The sequence below is a fragment of the Lindgomyces ingoldianus genome (assembly GCF_010093535.1).
Source record: "Lindgomyces ingoldianus strain ATCC 200398 unplaced genomic scaffold BDR25scaffold_20, whole genome shotgun sequence".
NCBI classification, from domain to species: domain Eukaryota; kingdom Fungi; phylum Ascomycota; class Dothideomycetes; order Pleosporales; family Lindgomycetaceae; genus Lindgomyces; species Lindgomyces ingoldianus.
Window position 1 is genome coordinate 736,062 of NW_022985181.1, and position 16,838 is coordinate 752,899.

At 46.5% G+C, this 16,838-nt stretch overlaps 6 protein-coding genes across 6 annotated transcripts; 3 read left to right on the forward strand and 3 right to left on the reverse strand.

Moving 5' to 3' along the window:
* Window positions 1-6,478: 6,478 nt before the first annotated feature.
* BDR25DRAFT_46465 (uncharacterized protein) lies at window positions 6,479-8,318 on the reverse strand. Its single transcript, XM_033698605.1, has 2 exons — window positions 7,779-8,318; window positions 6,479-7,710 (listed from the first exon to the last, which is right to left on the reverse strand). Exons 1-2 carry the CDS (start codon window positions 8,187-8,189, stop codon window positions 6,508-6,510), a joined length of 1,614 nt encoding a protein of 537 aa, XP_033546454.1. The 5' UTR covers window positions 8,190-8,318; the 3' UTR covers window positions 6,479-6,507.
* A 41-nt stretch (window positions 8,319-8,359) lies between these two features.
* BDR25DRAFT_46457 (ferredoxin) lies at window positions 8,360-9,284 on the forward strand. The gene is made up of 2 exons (XM_033698604.1): window positions 8,360-8,750; window positions 8,809-9,284. The coding sequence occupies exons 1-2, from the start codon at window positions 8,449-8,451 to the stop codon at window positions 9,152-9,154; spliced, it is 648 nt and encodes a 215-aa protein (XP_033546455.1). The 5' UTR covers window positions 8,360-8,448; the 3' UTR covers window positions 9,155-9,284.
* On the reverse strand, window positions 9,245-10,372 carry BDR25DRAFT_46471 (Rrp15p-domain-containing protein). Its single transcript, XM_033698606.1, has one exon. It carries the CDS (start codon window positions 10,309-10,311, stop codon window positions 9,415-9,417), a length of 897 nt encoding a protein of 298 aa, XP_033546456.1. The 5' UTR covers window positions 10,312-10,372; the 3' UTR covers window positions 9,245-9,414.
* A 103-nt stretch (window positions 10,373-10,475) lies between these two features.
* Window positions 10,476-12,178, forward strand: BDR25DRAFT_288518 (signal recognition particle protein; the record flags this gene model as incomplete). Its single annotated transcript, XM_033688396.1, has 2 exons — window positions 10,476-10,611; window positions 10,667-12,178. The coding sequence occupies exons 1-2, from the start codon at window positions 10,534-10,536 to the stop codon at window positions 12,176-12,178; spliced, it is 1,590 nt and encodes a 529-aa protein (XP_033546457.1). The 5' UTR covers window positions 10,476-10,533.
* Window positions 12,179-12,882: 704 nt separating this feature from the next.
* BDR25DRAFT_263494 (ABC-type nitrate/sulfonate/bicarbonate transport systems periplasmic components-like protein-like protein) lies at window positions 12,883-14,430 on the reverse strand. The gene is made up of 2 exons (XM_033686820.1): window positions 14,115-14,430; window positions 12,883-14,058 (listed from the first exon to the last, which is right to left on the reverse strand). The coding sequence occupies exons 1-2, from the start codon at window positions 14,224-14,226 to the stop codon at window positions 13,097-13,099; spliced, it is 1,074 nt and encodes a 357-aa protein (XP_033546458.1). The 5' UTR covers window positions 14,227-14,430; the 3' UTR covers window positions 12,883-13,096.
* A 157-nt stretch (window positions 14,431-14,587) lies between these two features.
* BDR25DRAFT_263496 (flavin-containing monooxygenase) lies at window positions 14,588-16,547 on the forward strand. The gene is made up of 2 exons (XM_033686821.1): window positions 14,588-14,823; window positions 14,876-16,547. Exons 1-2 carry the CDS (start codon window positions 14,756-14,758, stop codon window positions 16,296-16,298), a joined length of 1,491 nt encoding a protein of 496 aa, XP_033546459.1. The 5' UTR covers window positions 14,588-14,755; the 3' UTR covers window positions 16,299-16,547.
* The last annotated feature ends 291 nt before the right edge of the window (window positions 16,548-16,838 follow it).

Genomic DNA, 16,838 nt, shown 5'->3' on the forward strand with positions numbered 1-16,838 from the left:
GTATTAGACAGGTATTAGACAGGTATTAGACAGGTATTAGACAGGTATTAGACCGGTATTAGACAGGTATTAGACGTATTAGGTGGCATATGCTTACCCGGAATACAGTATCGCTCATATGCCAGACATAGGCGCAGAAGTTGTGCATCTTTAGAAATTTAATCTTCTTATTAGTACTAGTAACTGCATCTACTAATATTAATTTAATATATCTCTATTAGCGCAGCTTGTTAGCTTTCTCTACGTCTGTTATTAGTACTGCAGAGAGTGGACTGCTATTGTTTAAAGTGTTATTATATTAGGGATTAACAGCGTTTGTAGGCTCTAGACTGTTAATATTTATAGGCTCTATGTCTAGGTAGCAGTGTTAGGGAGGCATATATGCGTCTAGGAGTTTAAAGAGCGTGGTTTGCTTAATAAAGAATGCATGTTAATTGCTAAATTTGCTAGGGTCTGCACTACGCTTAATAGCCTTTTAGCTGTAATGTTTACCTTTACTAAATTTATAACAGATTAGCTACTGTCTATTACCTGTCTAATACTATATACACTTACTGTATTGCTGTTGCAACATTCTTAGATTACACATGTAGGTGTGCTTCTAGTTTAGACTTCTTATTATTGTTATGTTTAGCATCTAATAGATGCTGTACTGCTAGGCAGAATTTGTTAGTCTAGAATTTGGAGTAGGCTGTATTAGTCGCAATACAGTCTAAATTGCGCTAGGCGCCCTCTCTAGTTAGCAGGGTCCACTGCTTTAGATTTTGCACTGTGCTTAGGTTAGTAGAGTATTTTAATAGGCTTTTCTTGCGCTTTACTATAGTGCATGTAGTAGTAATAGACAGGTAATAAATAATTTACATAAAGATTTATATAACATTGCGCTATACTAAAAATTAACTAGTAGCATTATAGAAGTAAGAAGGTATATGCAAGTCTAAGCAATTAAAGTCCTTAAACATATGCATAGGCTATTGCGTTATTTAGGCAGCAGCCTACTACGTAGTGTAGTGTGTTGCTATAGTAAATAGTAGTAAGCTAGTTAAATTTTTTTTATTTATTAAAGATTTTACTTTTACTTACTTTTACTATAGTTTTATGTGTCTAATACAACGTCTAATACTGCGTTTAATACTGCTAAATATAATAGTTTATTATAAACTTAGGGTTTTTAACGCAATTTATAAGAGCTAGTTGCGTAACAGTACGCGTTCTTAGTTGCTAGTATAATATTAGTGACGCAGTTAGAGTCCTAGTAAAGTTACTAGGTAAGTAGTAAAAGTAAAGGTTAGCTTTAACTAAGTTGCTACTTAACTTTTTAAACCTTTGCACTTACACTTTTACTGCTACCTACTCTAAAACTAACCTGCTGCTAAGTAGTAGCTTTTTTACACTATTTTTGCTAACCTCTACTCTATGTATGTACCTATTTACTTATAATGCTGTTTTACGCTAATATTAGTTTAGACTTATATTTAGTTTATTACTTGCTTTATAGCATTTACTTAGTTAAAATGTCTTGCTCTTGTCTTCCTCTAGTAAATAGTGCTAGGAAGAGTATAGTAATAGTAATAGACATAGTAATAGACACTGCTAATGCATTTTAGCTCTCTCTAGAAAAACTCCACGTAAAGCTTCTTACAAGGCGCCTTAAAAAGCTCCCTGCCCTGCTCCTAGGCTAGATAAAGGATAGAAGAGTTAGAAAACTCTTTACTAGAAGCATAGTAATCTACCGCCCTTACAGCAAATTACTTATAGGAAAGGAAGCGCCTGTGTTTTATTATAAAAGAGGACTAGTAAGGGTTAGAAGCTTTAGAAGAATAAGTGTATGTTAAATTCTATTCCTATGTACCTTATCTTATACTAATTATAGGTAGTGGCAACGCTTTAATAAATTAAGTATTACTAGTTAGCTAAGTAGGATACTTGCTTTTTTTTTGCTGTTAATCTCTTTTATTGTCTAGTTTATAAAATTACTTAGAATGTTAGTTGCAACAACTCTGTTACTTTCTAGTAGAGCGCTTAGGCACTCTGTGCATTGCAAATAACTACTAAGTCCTTTATTATAACTCTAATAGAGTGTAGGTGTTAATAGGTTAGTATTAGACAAAGTATTAGACTAATAGGGTTATAAGTACACAATAGGCTGCTATTTATAGCAAACGTATTACTATCTAGGCTTAAGATGTTAAATTTGTTATCTATATTGCTTAGGACTTTAGATAGTACTATAATTTTGCAAATAATTATTTAGATAAAAAGAAGTAGGGTCTCTTCTAGTCTATAGCGTTTATTAGTAGTATAGGCATCTACCTAGTTAGGCTAGTGCTTAGAATAATTCACTTTTTAAGGGTTTTTAGGCTGCAGATAGCTCTAGTCTGTCTGCTACACTTACAGCCTTCTTACTAAGGCCACTTATAATATAAAATAATTTCCTGCGAAGGGTTTTTAAGCGTGAAATAACAGCGTACTTAAAGCAAGCTCTGCTTTTACAGATTATTTATAAACTGTTGTAGTATTTTAAGTTTGCAGGCTTGCAGGTTATGTAGGCTAAGTAAGCATGTAAACATGCAAGCATGCAAGGCATATAAACCCTATGTATATAGTCTTAATTATAACTATAGTTAGAAGGTTGTAATTACTATTTAGTTTTTACTTACTTAATAGACTAAGAGGCATTAAAACTTTTATAAAGAGGACATTACTGCCTTATATATTTTACACTATATATACCTCTATTCCTATCCTTACAGATTAGGTTTGCTAGCTCCCTATACAGCTACTAGGTTAAACCACAACCTGCCTTCTTCACCACGCCTATCCTACACTCTGCTCGACAGACTGTACACCTGATCTAGCTAAGTTCTATCCCCTTCTCGCTAACATTCCTATAGGCTGTTGTACTCCTGAAAATACTATTTCGCTAGAGTAAGAATTGTAACATGTATAAGGTTTTTAGCTTAGCGCCTATTTACTTTTTTTTAAAAGAGTAAAACAACCTATATTAAGTAGCTATAAAAGGTATAATAAGTAAAAAAGCATATAAATAGTAATAATCTTATTATTTTTATAGTATTACTAAAAATAAAAAAGCTATAGCTTTTATAGCTATAAATAACTAGCAGACAGTAGCTGCTAATAGTACACTTCTTTATATGCATATTAAAGTGCTTTAACTAGTCTAGACTAAGCTAATTAGTAGTCTAACTACACTTAAAAACTATAATAACTTAATTTTAAAGTAGGTGTTTTTTCTTATCCTAGTTTAAAAAGTAATTACTACTCTAAAAAATAATAAAAAGTAAAATAGCCTACTTTTTAGCATTAATGCTTTAGATAGCTATTATCTACTTTTAGTTACTTAGTTAGACTGCTTTTAGCTATCTTTATCTTTTTAAACTTTTAATAACTACTTTAGTAGATATTTAGCCTATTATAAACCTTATTTTATTAAAGTTATACATGTTATTATTTTATATACTATACTTAGCTTTAATATTCTTTATAAAGTTAAACTAGCTTTAAATTACTGTAAAACTTTATAAAAAGCTTTTTTATAGTTATAGTTATACTTAAACTTTACTATAAGCTTTAGATAACACTAAATAAACATACTAAGCTAGTTTATACTAATATAGCCTATATTATGCTTAGCATGTAAAGAATTAGCTATATTAGCTATAGCTACTAGCTAGAGGGGAAATCCTTACACATCTAGCTTAAGTATGTGCTTAATAATTACCTACTCTTTAGTATTATTTTGCATTTATAATTTAGCTATATAATTAGCTTAAAAGGTTTATTTAGTGCATTAGTTACTTATTATTCTTTTAAAAGACTTTATAAATAGCTATAGCATATTACTTAAAAAGTATTATGTTTTATTTAAAAGCCTAAAGTGTAAGCTATATCTAACATTCTTTTAACATGTCTAAGTAGTGTTGTTAGGAATGCATTAGTATAAAAAAGTAGTGTAGTATAGTCTTAGCAAAAGTAAACAACTTAAGTGTGTAAGTAACTTGCCTATAGTGTACGTTAGCTGTAGTATATTACTTTAAAAATGTTATATTTTATTTAAAAGCTTAAATTATACGCTATATCTTACATTCTTTTAGCACATTTAAGTAGTGTTATTAGGAATGCATTAGTGTAAAAAAAGTAGTTTAGTAGAGTCTTAGCAAAAGTAAGTAACTTAGGTGTGTAAGCAACTTGCTTGTAGTGTACATGTCACGGTTAACTTGGACATGCCTCGGACTCTCCCCGGAGAGCCCTCGGCCCGGCCTTGGGCACATGACGTCCCGTCACGTGCCCCAGCACATATATATATATCCTCTCACGAACCCCTGAGTCTCCTCAAGGATTCGAATTGTGAGAGCACTGTGAAGCAGGAAGCATGAAGCGCAGAAGGGGGTACAGGATAGTATTGATAGACGAATCCTTGAGGAGACTCAGGGGTTCGTGAGAGGATATATATATATATGTGCTGGGGCACGTGACGGGACGTCATGTGCCCAAGGCCGGGCCGAGGGCTCTCCGGGGAGAGTCCGAGGCATGTCCAAGTTAACCGTGACAGTACATTAGCATATTACTTTAAAAGTGTTACATTTTATTTAAAAGCCCTAAGTGTAAGCTATATCTAACATTCTTTTAGCACGTTTAAGTAGTGTTGTTAGGAATGCATTAGTGTAGAAATAGTAGTATAGTAGAGTCTTAGCAAAAGTAAGCAACTTAGATGTGTAAGCAATTCGCCTGTAGTGTACGTTATATAAAGATAGAATAGTAGGTAGCATAGATAGCACTAAGAGCAAAGTCTTAGAGAAATAGAAGTGTATTGTAAAAGAGAGGCGACTTGCTGCCAAGCGTCGCTTGTTAGGATTTGTGCTTATATACAAAGCATACGTCATGCGACCTCCAAACAGTTCAGGTGAGGCCATACTAGCCTGTTCTAAGACATCTAGTGTGAGAGGTATCGAGCAGGAAACACAGGTCACAGAGAGGGAATGCAGGATAGGGGGGTAACGAGAGAGAGGAAACCTTAGGGTCGGAGGCAGAGGTACGGAGGCTGAGGAGCCTATATACCCCGTGCCAAGCCTAAGGTACTCAGGGGTTGGATAGCTGTAACATAACCGTGACATCTAGCCTTACATACTATATATTAAAAGAAGCTTTTCTACTAGTAATTAAAGTGTTTATAATAAAGTGTTTTTAAAGAAGAATATCTAAGCAAGTGTTAGAGCAGCTAGCTTAGTTTTATGTAACCTAGATGCAGTGTTATTAAAGCTTGATGTAAAGCTACGTATACTAACTATCAAGACAGGCTCAGTACCACTCCGCCAAGACAACTAAAAAGGTGGGAGTAATCGACTAACAGTTAATTCTACGTACAGAACAGTATATATATCTGTTGTGCGTAAGGGCCATCTCGGCCTTACAATAACCCCACTACTGCTAGATGCTATTGTATAGAATGTAAAATCACAGTGCAACATCTATAAAATTAAAGCCTAGACCACACTTATTTAAAAGAGATGTAAAAGCTCTAAAGGTTTTTAGTAAGTTCTATTAATAAGTAGGTAAGGCAGTTAAGTAAAGGCGTACAGCAGATAGCATATAGAATAGCGTTAATTGTAAGGCCGAGATGGTCCTTACGCGCGACAGGTATATATCACTATTCTGTGCGCAGAATTAGTTGTTGGTTGATTATTCGCACCTTTTTAGTTGTATTGGCGCAGTGGTATAGAGCCCCGTCCTTACATTAACACAGCATTATATCTAACCCTACAATAGGAAATGCACGCTGGGACAAAGAAGGTTATCCGCCAAGTGGCTTAACAATATAATAAGGATCCTTAGGACTTCTATTTGTACCATCTCTCTTCTTTCCAGTCGTATCATCTTATATTTATTGTTTTTCTCTCCCTATCTTCTGTGCTTCACCCTCTAGCGTCCAGCCCTCCTATTTTGAATATTAGCCCACTAATATTGCAAACCGTGGTTCCAAAGACTCTGTTTGATCTTTAAGGCCTGTCTCTTAGGCTTCACCTCACCTCACCTTTAAAACCAAGGCCCCTACCATCACCTTCTCAAGCCTTTCAGTCCTCTCCTGAACCAAGTATCTCGCCTTCCACGCCCCACCCAATAGCTCAAACGTCCACAATAAACCTCTATTCAAACACGCGAGCAAGCTCAAGGCAACCCCGATCACAAGTGGAGAACATGTATATTTCACATTCCAGCCGAACTTCGGCTATCTACTCTTGAGCTAAATTAAGCCAGGAAGCGATGTTGTTACGTATACAGCCTGGGACGTTGTATCATCAAACCATATCCATCCGGCCTCCAAGACGCCATTTCGTTTCCCACCCACGATCGCGGTGCACATCATCGCCACCTGCAATTGAGCGTAGAGTTCGGTTCGTGCCCAGCCAAACACAACACGGATATCAATAAAGAAACACAACGAATCGGCCCTCATCTCCCAACCATCTAACCTTACTTCACCCAATCCTAAAACTCCCCACCTCCGCCCCCCAGGGCAGCGGCACCCCAAACGCCCACGAGACCCCAAAACCCCACTCTCCACCCCCTCCACAACCCATACACACCCTGCCCCTTCCTAACGCGCTGCCTCGCCGAAAATCCCGGCGTTTTCGCAGGCGTCTGTATCTTCTTCTCCGTCGAATTCGCCGTTGCCGTTCCGGCGGGAGGCCCAATAATTTGCACGCCCTCCTCGCGGACAATAAACCACATAGTCCCCACCACGCCCTTATATGGGCCCGGCTCCACAATCGTTTTAAAATTCCGAATGAGGGGGTCCTCGTTCTCCATGCCAAACACTGGTGTGCGAACGGAGCGGGCGTTGACATCGCGGAAGGAGTCTGATAAGCGGAGGTTTTCGTGTTCTTGGAGGACGGCGACTTGACCTCTTCGGAGGACGGTCTCGAGGGGCAGGCGCAAGAAGAGCTCGATGGCTGAGGAGAGGAAGGTGGATATGGAGTACATGGATGGAGTGATTACGGGGTCGATTGAGAAGGTGGAGCGGAGGATCAGGGGGGTGGAAGTGGATATGAGGGTTGGGAGGGTGGAGTGGAGGAGGGTCACTGGGAAGAGGGTTGGTGGGAGAGAGAGGGATGGAAGGAGCGAGAGGGAGGGGTATATTGTTCGTGGGGGGGCCGTGGTGGGGGTGACGATTAGTCGCGTGCGGATGATGTCGAGGGGGGAGAGAGCGATGGCGGCGATAGCGGCAGCGACAACGGCGACAGAGAGGGAGAGGAGCGGGTGAGGGCTGTCTATTATGTCGAGCCCGCCAAAACCGCTCACGGATGCACCCATAAGTCCTGGGTCGGGTACGTTGAGTAGTGCAGAGAGCATGCTTCGTGTCCAGCTTTCTGTGGTTTTGAGGAGGAAGTTGTACACGAATGTCACATTGGTGCCTTTCCAGACACCCCATGCTGACTCCTTTTGCCAGAGCTGTGAGATGACTTCAAGCAGGGCGTCTGATTTCCGTAGTTCGAGGGCGCGGAGTGCGGGGGGAGGGGCTTGTGTCGGGGTGGAGGAATTTGATCGGCTGGGGGCATGGCGGGGACGGCGTTCGGGACCGCGGGAAGTAGAGGGCGAGGGCGACGATGGCGTGAATGGGGTCATCGGAGCGCGAGGGGCGGTAGATGTGAAGTATCCGGGGGAGTCGGAATCGGAGTCATCGGAGGGGTACTGCGGACATCAGTTAGCATCCGCGATTCTTTCAAGCATCTTTCCCCACATTACTACGATGAACTCACATCTTCGAACTTCCCACTCGCAAACGAATTCGGCCTACTACTCCTTGGCTCATCCGCGTTGATCTTCAGCCCTAGCGGCGCCTGCCCTCCGGCATGGTGGACCTGCAGCAACGTCTTTGCGACCTCGAACGGCTGGGCCAATAACACCGACGTGTAATTCCAAAGGGCCTGGTCCACGAATCTCTTTGCATGCTCGGCCAAGGTGGGATTGCTGTCCGGGAAGTACGAGTCGTAGTCGAGATCGGACAGAATATCGCGTGCCTGGCTGCCAAAGCTCGGTTTCGGCGAGCGGGAGGAGGAATGTGAATAGTATGGAGTGGAGTGATTGGCTGGTGCGTCAGGCGGGAGGCCAATGGAGGGTGGGATGTAGTAGGGGCGCAGCGGGTTGGGAGCGTCGCGCGAGGTCGCCATGGTGGGCGAGGGCGAGGGAAAATAGGAGACTTGGGTGGTGTTGGTGTTGTTGTCGCGGCAGGATTAGGTTTTGTCGGTGAGGGCTGGCCCATGGTTTTCTTCCAAGGTGTGCAGGGCAGGCTTGAACCTTCGTCCGGGGTGGCTTGCAGCCTGGTCCGAGCTTCGAGCACTTGTAACCCTGCGGAAATATCGGCCACGAACCTGTGGCCCAGCAGACTTTCCATCCTCACTGCTGCGGAGGCGTTGAAGGCGATCAATTATGACGGGCGCAGCGTCTTTGGAAAAGCTGCTGTTCCATGCGATTCGTTCTTCGCCCCGGCTTCCACTTACGTCATTGAGAGGCTCTTCACGGATCCGCCGTGTCCACTCCACCACAGGCAATTGCGCGCCGAGCACATCTTTGAGCATTCGCTGGACGGCATGTAGGCAGGGGCGCCTCTCGCAGGCCCGTTCCTGCTTTCCTTCCTCCCAGCCCCCTGCCCTCGTCCACAGCCGGAGGACATTTTCTTCGTCGCCTGTCCCGCTCCACGGCCATCTGACCCCTCCAAAGCCCGGCCAAGAGTGAGTCGCAACCCCCCACAATCCCCCCCCTGAGATGGCTTTCCAACCCTCCCTATAGACGCAAGGTCACCTTCATAGACAAAGAAGGCCAGTCGCACACGCTTGAAGTTTCTGACGGCGACAACCTCCTCGACATCGCACAAGCAAACGACCTGGAAATGGAAGGTGCGTGTGGCGGTTCCTGTGCCTGCTCCACCTGCCACGTTATAGTTGAATCCGATCACTATGACCTCATGACCGAGCCCGACGACGATGAGAATGACATGCTCGATTTGGCTTTTGGGTTGACTGAGACGAGTAGATTAGGGTGTCAGGTGAAAATGGCGAAGGAGTTGGACGGCTTGGTCGTACGGCTGCCGAGCATGACCAGGAATATGCAAGCTAGTGACTTTGAGAGCAAATGAGGGTAAGCGTGTTGATGTTGTTTAACGCCGGGTGCATGCTGAGAACGATGAAGTGCGAACATCTCAATGCTGTTTCGGTGGCATTTTGTATGATATGGGACAATCTCCACGGAGGTGTGGGTCGGCGCAAAAACAGTTTTGGGTGTCATATAAGTAGATCTATGTGCTATGTATGTATGCATTGGCACCATGACTTTTGATCACCTTGATCCGGTGGCACTGCTTTCGAACAAGGCCTTGGAACAAACTAGGGCTACAGATCATGCCTCCACGCTCCCTTCTTGCTTCCCGCCGCCCGTAATCATATCCAAGAAGCCTTGCTTACTCATCTCCTTGACAGCCTCTTCCCTCTTGGCCATTCCCACCACGCCCTTCTGTCGCGCATCCTTCTCCGCTTGCTCTGCTTTGACCTGCGCGGCTCGTACCGCATTGAACAGCTTTATGACACCTTTCTGTGCAGTCCTACGCAACCGCTTCTCTTCCGCCACAATCTCTGCCGTGCTGACCTCTGCCTTGTCCAGGCCCAGCACATCCCTGACTCGTCCCTTTTCCTGTGCAGCCTTCTTGTCGGCGAGCAGCGTTCGGTGCGCCTTGACCGTTAACTTGTGGTCCGACAGCGTCTTGTTCGTTTCTTGGGCGGACTTAGATCGCGAGAGAATCGGCTCGGCGCGTTTTTGTGTGGTCAATTTGGTGCCTAGTATTTTGGATATGGAAGTCGCGAATGCTTCCGGGTCATTTCGTTTCCGAATTTTACGCTGATTGGTTGTCGACGTTTCCGATACCTCTGAACCTTCTGACGCTTCCGACACGTCTGTATCTGAGTCCTCAACTTGGTCTTCCTCCTGCTCGTCTTCATCTGCACTGTCCTCACTTAGTGCTCCCGCTTCGTCCTTCGGAACATGTCTAGAGGGTTTCTTCGTCCCTATCTCCGTCGCATTCGCCGAGGACTTTTCCAACGGCTGTGCAAGTCTCCTTGCCTCTTCATCACTGCCATCAAAGCTCACGGGCCCAACATCCTTTGGAGCGTCGGCGGCGCCTTCCTCGTCGTCGCTCGAGCTGTAATAGTGTCGCTGTCTCTTGATCTTCTTCTGCGGTTTCCGAATTTTGCCTCGCATTCCCTCCTCAGTCCATCGGCGTTTAAGAGCTGTAGACGGCATTGTGGGGAAACCTGTGGCAATTGGGTTGGAGGGTTGAAGTGAGTCGAGGGAAAAAGTTAGCGATATCGATCGGCGTAAATTTCACCGACACTGCCAAGGAATTCCGCCCCGCTCTCCATTGGTTTCCCTTCCCTCCCCCCCACAGTGGACAACTTCAACACCACCTCACCGCCACCAACGACCAACTTACGTACCCCGGATTTCCGCACAACCCCCGCCACCATGGTTCTCCAAGATCTCGGTCGGCGCATTAATGCTGCTGTATCGGACCTCACGAGGTCACCGAACCTCGATGAGAAGGTAATCACAGCTACAATTCCACATCACGGAAAAAACATGCAGCTAATCCCCCCAGGCATTCGATTCCATGGTCAAAGAAATCTCCAACGCCCTAGTCGAAGCAGACGTTAACGTAAAACTCGTCATGAACTTGCGTAACTCAATAAAGCGCGCTGTCGACTTCAAACATCTCTCACCTGGTGTGAACAAGAAGCGGATAATCCAGAAAGCTGTGTTTGACGAACTCGTCAGACTTGTAGATCCACACGCCGAGCCGTTTAAACCGCGGAAGAATAAGTCCAACGTTATCATGTTCGTCGGATTGCAGGGTTCTGGAAAAACTACCACCTGTACGAAGCTCGCACGCTGGTATTCTGCGCGTGGATTCAAGGCATGTCTGGTTTGCGCCGATACCTTCCGTGCCGGTGCCTTCGACCAGCTTAAACAAAACGCCACAAAAGCAAAGATCCCATACTACGGCAGCCACACGCAAACGGACCCCGTCATCGTCGCCCGTGAAGGCGTAGATAAGTTCAAAAAGGAGCGCTTCGAAATCATCATCGTCGACACCTCTGGCCGCCACAGACAGGAACAAGACCTCTTCGACGAAATGGTGCAAATCCAAGACGCCGTCCAACCTGACCAAACCATCATGGTCCTCGACGCAACCATCGGCCAACAAGCCGAAGCGCAATCCCGCGCTTTCAAAGAAGCTGCTGATTTCGGTGCTATTGTTATTACAAAAACCGACGGTGCGGCCGCGGGAGGTGGTGCGATTTCCGCAGTCGCAGCAACACATACGCCGATTGTATTCATTGGTACTGGCGAACACATGCTCGATCTCGAACGCTTCAGTCCACAACCTTTCGTCTCTAAGCTGCTTGGCATGGGTGATGTCGCGGGTCTTGTCGAACACGTGCAATCCCTGAAACTAGACCAAAAAGACACTATGAAACACATAGCCTCCGGCATCTTCACCATTAAAGATCTCCGCGACCAACTCTCCAATATCATGAAAATGGGCCCGTTGTCTAAAATGGCGGGTATGATCCCGGGGCTGTCCAACATGATGGGTGGTATGGACGACGAAGAAGGCGGCGCAAAGCTCAAACGGATGATTTATATCTGCGACAGTATGACGGAGAAAGAACTTGAGTCTGATGGGAAAATGTTCGTAGATCAGCCTACGCGGATGACGCGCGTAGCACGCGGCTCAGGGACTTCGGTCCGAGAAGTTGAGGAGCTGCTTACCCAGCATAGGATGATGGCGGGGATGGCCAAGAAAATGAAAGGCGGGATGGCGAATATGCAGAAAGCGCAGGGTGCAATGGGAGGCGGGAATAAACAGCAACAGCTTGCGGCTATGCAGAAGAGGATGCAGAGTATGGGCGGCGCGGGGGGAATGGGAGGAGGGATGCCGGATCTGGGTGCAATGATGAAGATGTTGGGGGGTGGTGGAAGAGGGGGAGGGGGGATGCCGGATATGTCGGCGCTTGGGGGTATGGGGGGCATGGATATGGCGAGTATGATGAAGATGATGGGGGGTGGGATGCCGCCGGGTGGGGGTGGAGGAAGGGGACGAAGGTAGTCGTGCAATATTGGGAGGCAGTGGTTGAATTGCATTGCATAGCCATGGCGTTTAGGGATTCGGAGGCTCATGATGGGATAGGATATAGACGGTTGGGTCTATCAAGTGTTAAATTCGGAGACGCTGAACTCGCAATGAAGCTTTGAGTGGTTGTCCTGTCCTTACGTTATTAAAATGCTGAAGGGGAACAGATTGCCAGTAGCTGGAGCCGCATTGAATCCCCCAGGGCATTGCCTACAAAGAAAGTATCCCTCAACCTTACAAAAATACCCACTAGATGCCTGTCCCGCGCCCCCGCGCTCCCTTTACCCCCTCTCCTTCACCCTTTCCCCTTCCTTCCTCCTTTCTCCTTCCCTTCCTATTCCCTCCTTCCCCCTTCCTTTCCAATTCCCTCCTTCCCTCAACCCACCCTTCCCCCCCAAACTTCCCCCAATCCCCCAACCCCCTAAATACCCCCTATATAACCCCATGTAATTTCCACAACTTTCAGGGAAGGTAGCAAAGCCACATACCTTGCAGCACCGGAATGATGAGCGCTCGGAAGCGACGCATCCTCCGTCCTTACCCTTTTGGTAATTGTTAGGCTAACCTGCTAGATCTTGGATTGTAAAGATAGAGGAGGGGGTTTGGAAGTTCGCTTCGGGTTTTGGGGCGAGGGAAGGTGAAGAGCGGGTGGGTGGGGGTAAAAAGAGATATTTGGTAGTGGATATTTGATTTCGATTTGGTTTCTGTGACCAGAGGTTGTTGGGTGCTGTAGGCCAGCTTGCCATATTACATTAGATAACATTCAGACAGACCGCTCGGCTTCATCTTCCATTGCGTCCATGCTCCAAGATGCTCGATCCGTTTCCATAATGCATGCTGCTCGATTTTCCTCCAACTTTTCCTCAACCCTATCCTTCCCCCAGCGATCACCATTCATATCCATTTCACAGCCTCACTCCTCTCCAACCCAATCATCTTGCCCGCATCCACCTCCCCATTCAACACCCCCGCTTTCTGCAGCACCCCGATCGTCCTCTCAACAATCTCCCTATCCACGCCCCTAACATCATGCGCAAAGCGCACCGTCTTAAGCCATTCCCTCGCATCCTGCTCCTCATAATCCAACTTCGTGCTAATATACCGTACCGCCTCTTCCCGATTCTCCTCAAAATGCTTAACGCCTTTATTGATCTTCCCCAGCACATCCTCCAACTCTTCTTTAAACGGCGGATGTGACGCCTGCGAACCGGAACTCCAGTTCTGCGGATTTAGGAGCGCGTTCGCTGCCACGATTTTCCAGCTCGACCACGGTGTATAGATCTCCCCAATCCTATTAATCTCGCCGTTATCGTAATACCGTTTTGACGTGAAATGCTCCCACATGAAGAAATCTGCACCCGCATCCGTCGTCCCGCCACCACCCGCACTATTCACGGCATCTCTTAATCCTTTAAATGTGTCCAACACCGAGACCGGAAACGGCGGGTCTGGGGATGATGGATCTAGCCAGCCGTTTTGGTCCGCGAGTACGTAGCTCATAACATAACTCCCACTTCCCACCCTCGACACCCCGACTCTCTTACCCTTTAGATCCGCAATGGTATGGAGGTCTGTGCGTTGGGCTCCGGTGGATATGGCCCAGCACAAGGGCGTCTCGACGTATGTACCTACGATCTTGAAACCTGCGTCTCTGGGGCTTGTTTTCGAGTTGGACGTGGATAGAGATTGCGCTTTTCCGAGCGCGGCGATCCAGCCTTCAGTTAATCCGATCCCGATGTCGATTTCACCAGATTGGAGGGCAGAGACCATGGCCCCAGTGCCGGAGGGGAAAGGGAGGAGAGGTGAGGTGAGGGCATAGTGCTTTTTGGCGAATTCTAGGGGGGTCGAGAAGTGTTCTGCGTGAAGTTAGTTGGATGCGCTCCAAGGCTGAGTTAGAGATGGTAAGCCGCACCAGGTACGAAACCTATCCGTAACGAAGACGCTGCGGCGCGGCCTGTGGAGAATGTTCGGAGGTATGTGGGAGTACGCGTTGGGCGCGATATCCGGAGTGTGTGTAGCAGCATTTCGCTAGCTGTTCGAACGCCGTTGCCGAAGTCAAATGTGAGTTCGCTTTGGATTGCAATGTCAGTGTGCGTCAGTCGCGAAAAAGACGCGCCAATTGCAGCGCACAACTTTGCTCAAGCAAGGTACTCACGTCGCAAACGTTATGTTTAGAGGGGTATCAATAGAAGAGAAGAGATGAAGTGAATGTCGGTGTTGGTGTCGTGGCGCAAGCTTGGAGCGCTGCGCCTCTGGCGTGATGTCAGAACGCTTGGACAAACTGGTTCCGAGCGGAAAGTCAGAGCGGAAAGGCGAGCCGTTCCGCTCCGATTTCCGGTCTTATCGAAATTTGTATGAAATGACACCATCATGTCACGCCTCACTTATTTTTCGATTCTGTCGATGAGACTTTCTTTTCTTATGGCTTATTTCTATTACCGCGTCTGTTGATACCCTATAGACCTCGTCCTCAAATCAGCGCATCTACCTCCATTGGGTGTGCGAAATCAACCATTTTCTATTACCAGCTTCCTGTCTTCCAGTATCGATACAATGAAGACCCTCCGAGCTAGAACAATCGCTATCATAGGTGCAGGCCCATCCGGCATAGTAGCCGCCAAGTAAACTCTACCTCCACTCCCATCTCCTAGAAGCATGACCTGATCATCACAGGTACTTCCGCGCCGAAAAAGCCTTCGATAAGATATGCATATTTGAGCAACGCAGTTCTGTAGGCGGCATTTGGAATTACACTCCCGAAGATCGAAACGAGGATATATTCACTGTCCCGCAGACCAATCCCAGGGGTGAGAACCAGGATCCGGTGTGGAGAGAAGCAAGCGCAACTTCAAATCTAGGCGACGGTCATGTGACGAGCAAGGTAAACGGCGCAGGTGGTGGGAAGGTGGCCTCGTTTTTATCACCTGTTTACGAAAGACTGGAAACAAATATTCCGAGAGGTCTTATGGGTTTTCAAGATCTGGATTGGCCGGCCGATAGCCAATTGTTTCCGAAACATGAGACTGTGTTGGAGTATATTGAGGAGTATGCGAGAGATATTCAAGATCTCATAAGCTACGAAACACAAGTCATCAACGTCGAGCCGGCAGATGAGGAATACGGCGGTAAATGGACTGTCAAGACTCGGTATCTTCCCTCGAACGAGGAGACTGAGGAAGTTTTCGACGCCGTGGTTGTAGCGAACGGGCACTTCATTGTGCCGTACATCCCTGATATTCCTGGGATAGCAGAGTGGCATAAGAGATTCCCCGGTTCTATCACGCATTCGAAATATTTCCGAACTCCAGAAGAATTCGCCGGGAAGAAAGTCATCGTAGTCGGCAACTCCGCCTCTGGCATCGACCTAAGCTCGCAAATAGCAGACTTATCTCAACTGCCCTTACTCTGGTCCAGCAAATCCACCTCAATGTTCAAACCCTCCTCCTCACCTCTCAAGCGCGAAGTCCCACCCATCGCCGAATTCTTCCCTAAAACCCAGGAAGTCGCATTCGAAGACGGAACAATAGCCTCAGACATCGACGCCGTCATTTTCGCAACCGGATACTTCTACTCCCTTCCATTTCTCGAAACTGTGAAGCCAGAGTTAATAGGCGATGGAAGCCACATACAACACACCTACCAACACCTGTTCTACGCCCCCCGCCCAACCCTCGCCTTCCTCACTCTCCCTCAACGCATCATCCCGTTTCCAATCGCTGAAGCCCAGTCTGCAGTCCTAGCACGCGTATTCTCTGACCGACTCTCCCTCCCCCCATATGCCAAAATGCAGAACTGGGAAGAGAGTGTTGTGGAGGAAATGGGCGATGGGCGAAACTTTCACATCCTAGCTTTTCCGAAAGATGGGAATTATGTCAATGAGCTAGCGAATTGGGCGTCGACGGCTACGCGGAGAGAGGGGTTGGAGAATGAGGGCAAGGGGAAGATGCCGCCGGTTTGGGGAGAGTGGGAGTTTTGGTGTCGCGGGAGGTTTCCGGAGATAAAGAAAGCATTTGGGGAGATGGGAGAGGAGAGGTGGAAAGTTAGGAGTATGGAAGAGTTGGGGTTTAGGTTTGAGGAGTGTTTGAGGAGTATTTGAGGGAGAAGGGGAGTGAAGAGGGGAAGTTGATATGAGGTATGTTTGCATGACTTTATCCATATTTACGCTACATTACCCCTGCCATGTTCCCTACTAGGTGATAGGAATCAGTACAAGTACAGCATGTCGAACTTTGCTGATTCTCCTTATACGTACCGCCAAGCGAACCTGGTATGTACCATTGGTGCTGTTCACACCACCCCGAGTAAGTTTCCTCTTCTCAGCTTTGCGAGTTGGGGGCGAGCAGGCTGGGTTGCACGACCATGCACGCTATAGTAACACGGAGATAAATTCTGTTTTGCTGGAGGGATGCAATGTCTTCGCCACAGCTGTGCATATTAGACCAGCCAATCGTGCATTCATTTGACAGCCACCAGTCATCTGCTCGGGGTTTGGAGCCTCTCCGAGAATCCCAAGAGCTAGTCCGGATCCCAGTATGATTGCAAATCCTTGAGCTGAAAAGGGCAGGAGAGGGGTTTGCTCTTCGCAGGCTTTGGGAGGGGGTTTGCTGTCAGCAGCAGGCTGAAACGCTCAGCGATT

Bases quoted from the DNA above. Each gene is read 5' to 3' on its own strand.
- BDR25DRAFT_46465 (XM_033698605.1), bottom strand. From the start codon at position 8,189: ATGGCGACCTCGCGCGACGCTCCCAACCCGCTGCGCCCCTACTACATC. The intron at 7,711-7,778 runs GTGAGTTCATCG...TGATGTCCGCAG, and splicing joins CGAGTGGGAAGTTCGAAGAT to TACCCCTCCGATGACTCCGA.
- BDR25DRAFT_46457 (XM_033698604.1), top strand. From the start codon at position 8,449: ATGACGGGCGCAGCGTCTTTGGAAAAGCTGCTGTTCCATGCGATTCGT. The intron at 8,751-8,808 runs GTGAGTCGCAAC...CCCTCCCTATAG, and splicing joins CCTCCAAAGCCCGGCCAAGA to ACGCAAGGTCACCTTCATAG.
- BDR25DRAFT_46471 (XM_033698606.1), bottom strand. From the start codon at position 10,311: ATGCCGTCTACAGCTCTTAAACGCCGATGGACTGAGGAGGGAATGCGA.
- BDR25DRAFT_263494 (XM_033686820.1), bottom strand. From the start codon at position 14,226: ATGCTGCTACACACACTCCGGATATCGCGCCCAACGCGTACTCCCACA. The intron at 14,059-14,114 runs GTGCGGCTTACC...AACTTCACGCAG, and splicing joins ACGGATAGGTTTCGTACCTG to AACACTTCTCGACCCCCCTA.
- BDR25DRAFT_263496 (XM_033686821.1), top strand. From the start codon at position 14,756: ATGAAGACCCTCCGAGCTAGAACAATCGCTATCATAGGTGCAGGCCCA. The intron at 14,824-14,875 runs GTAAACTCTACC...TGATCATCACAG, and splicing joins TCCGGCATAGTAGCCGCCAA to GTACTTCCGCGCCGAAAAAG.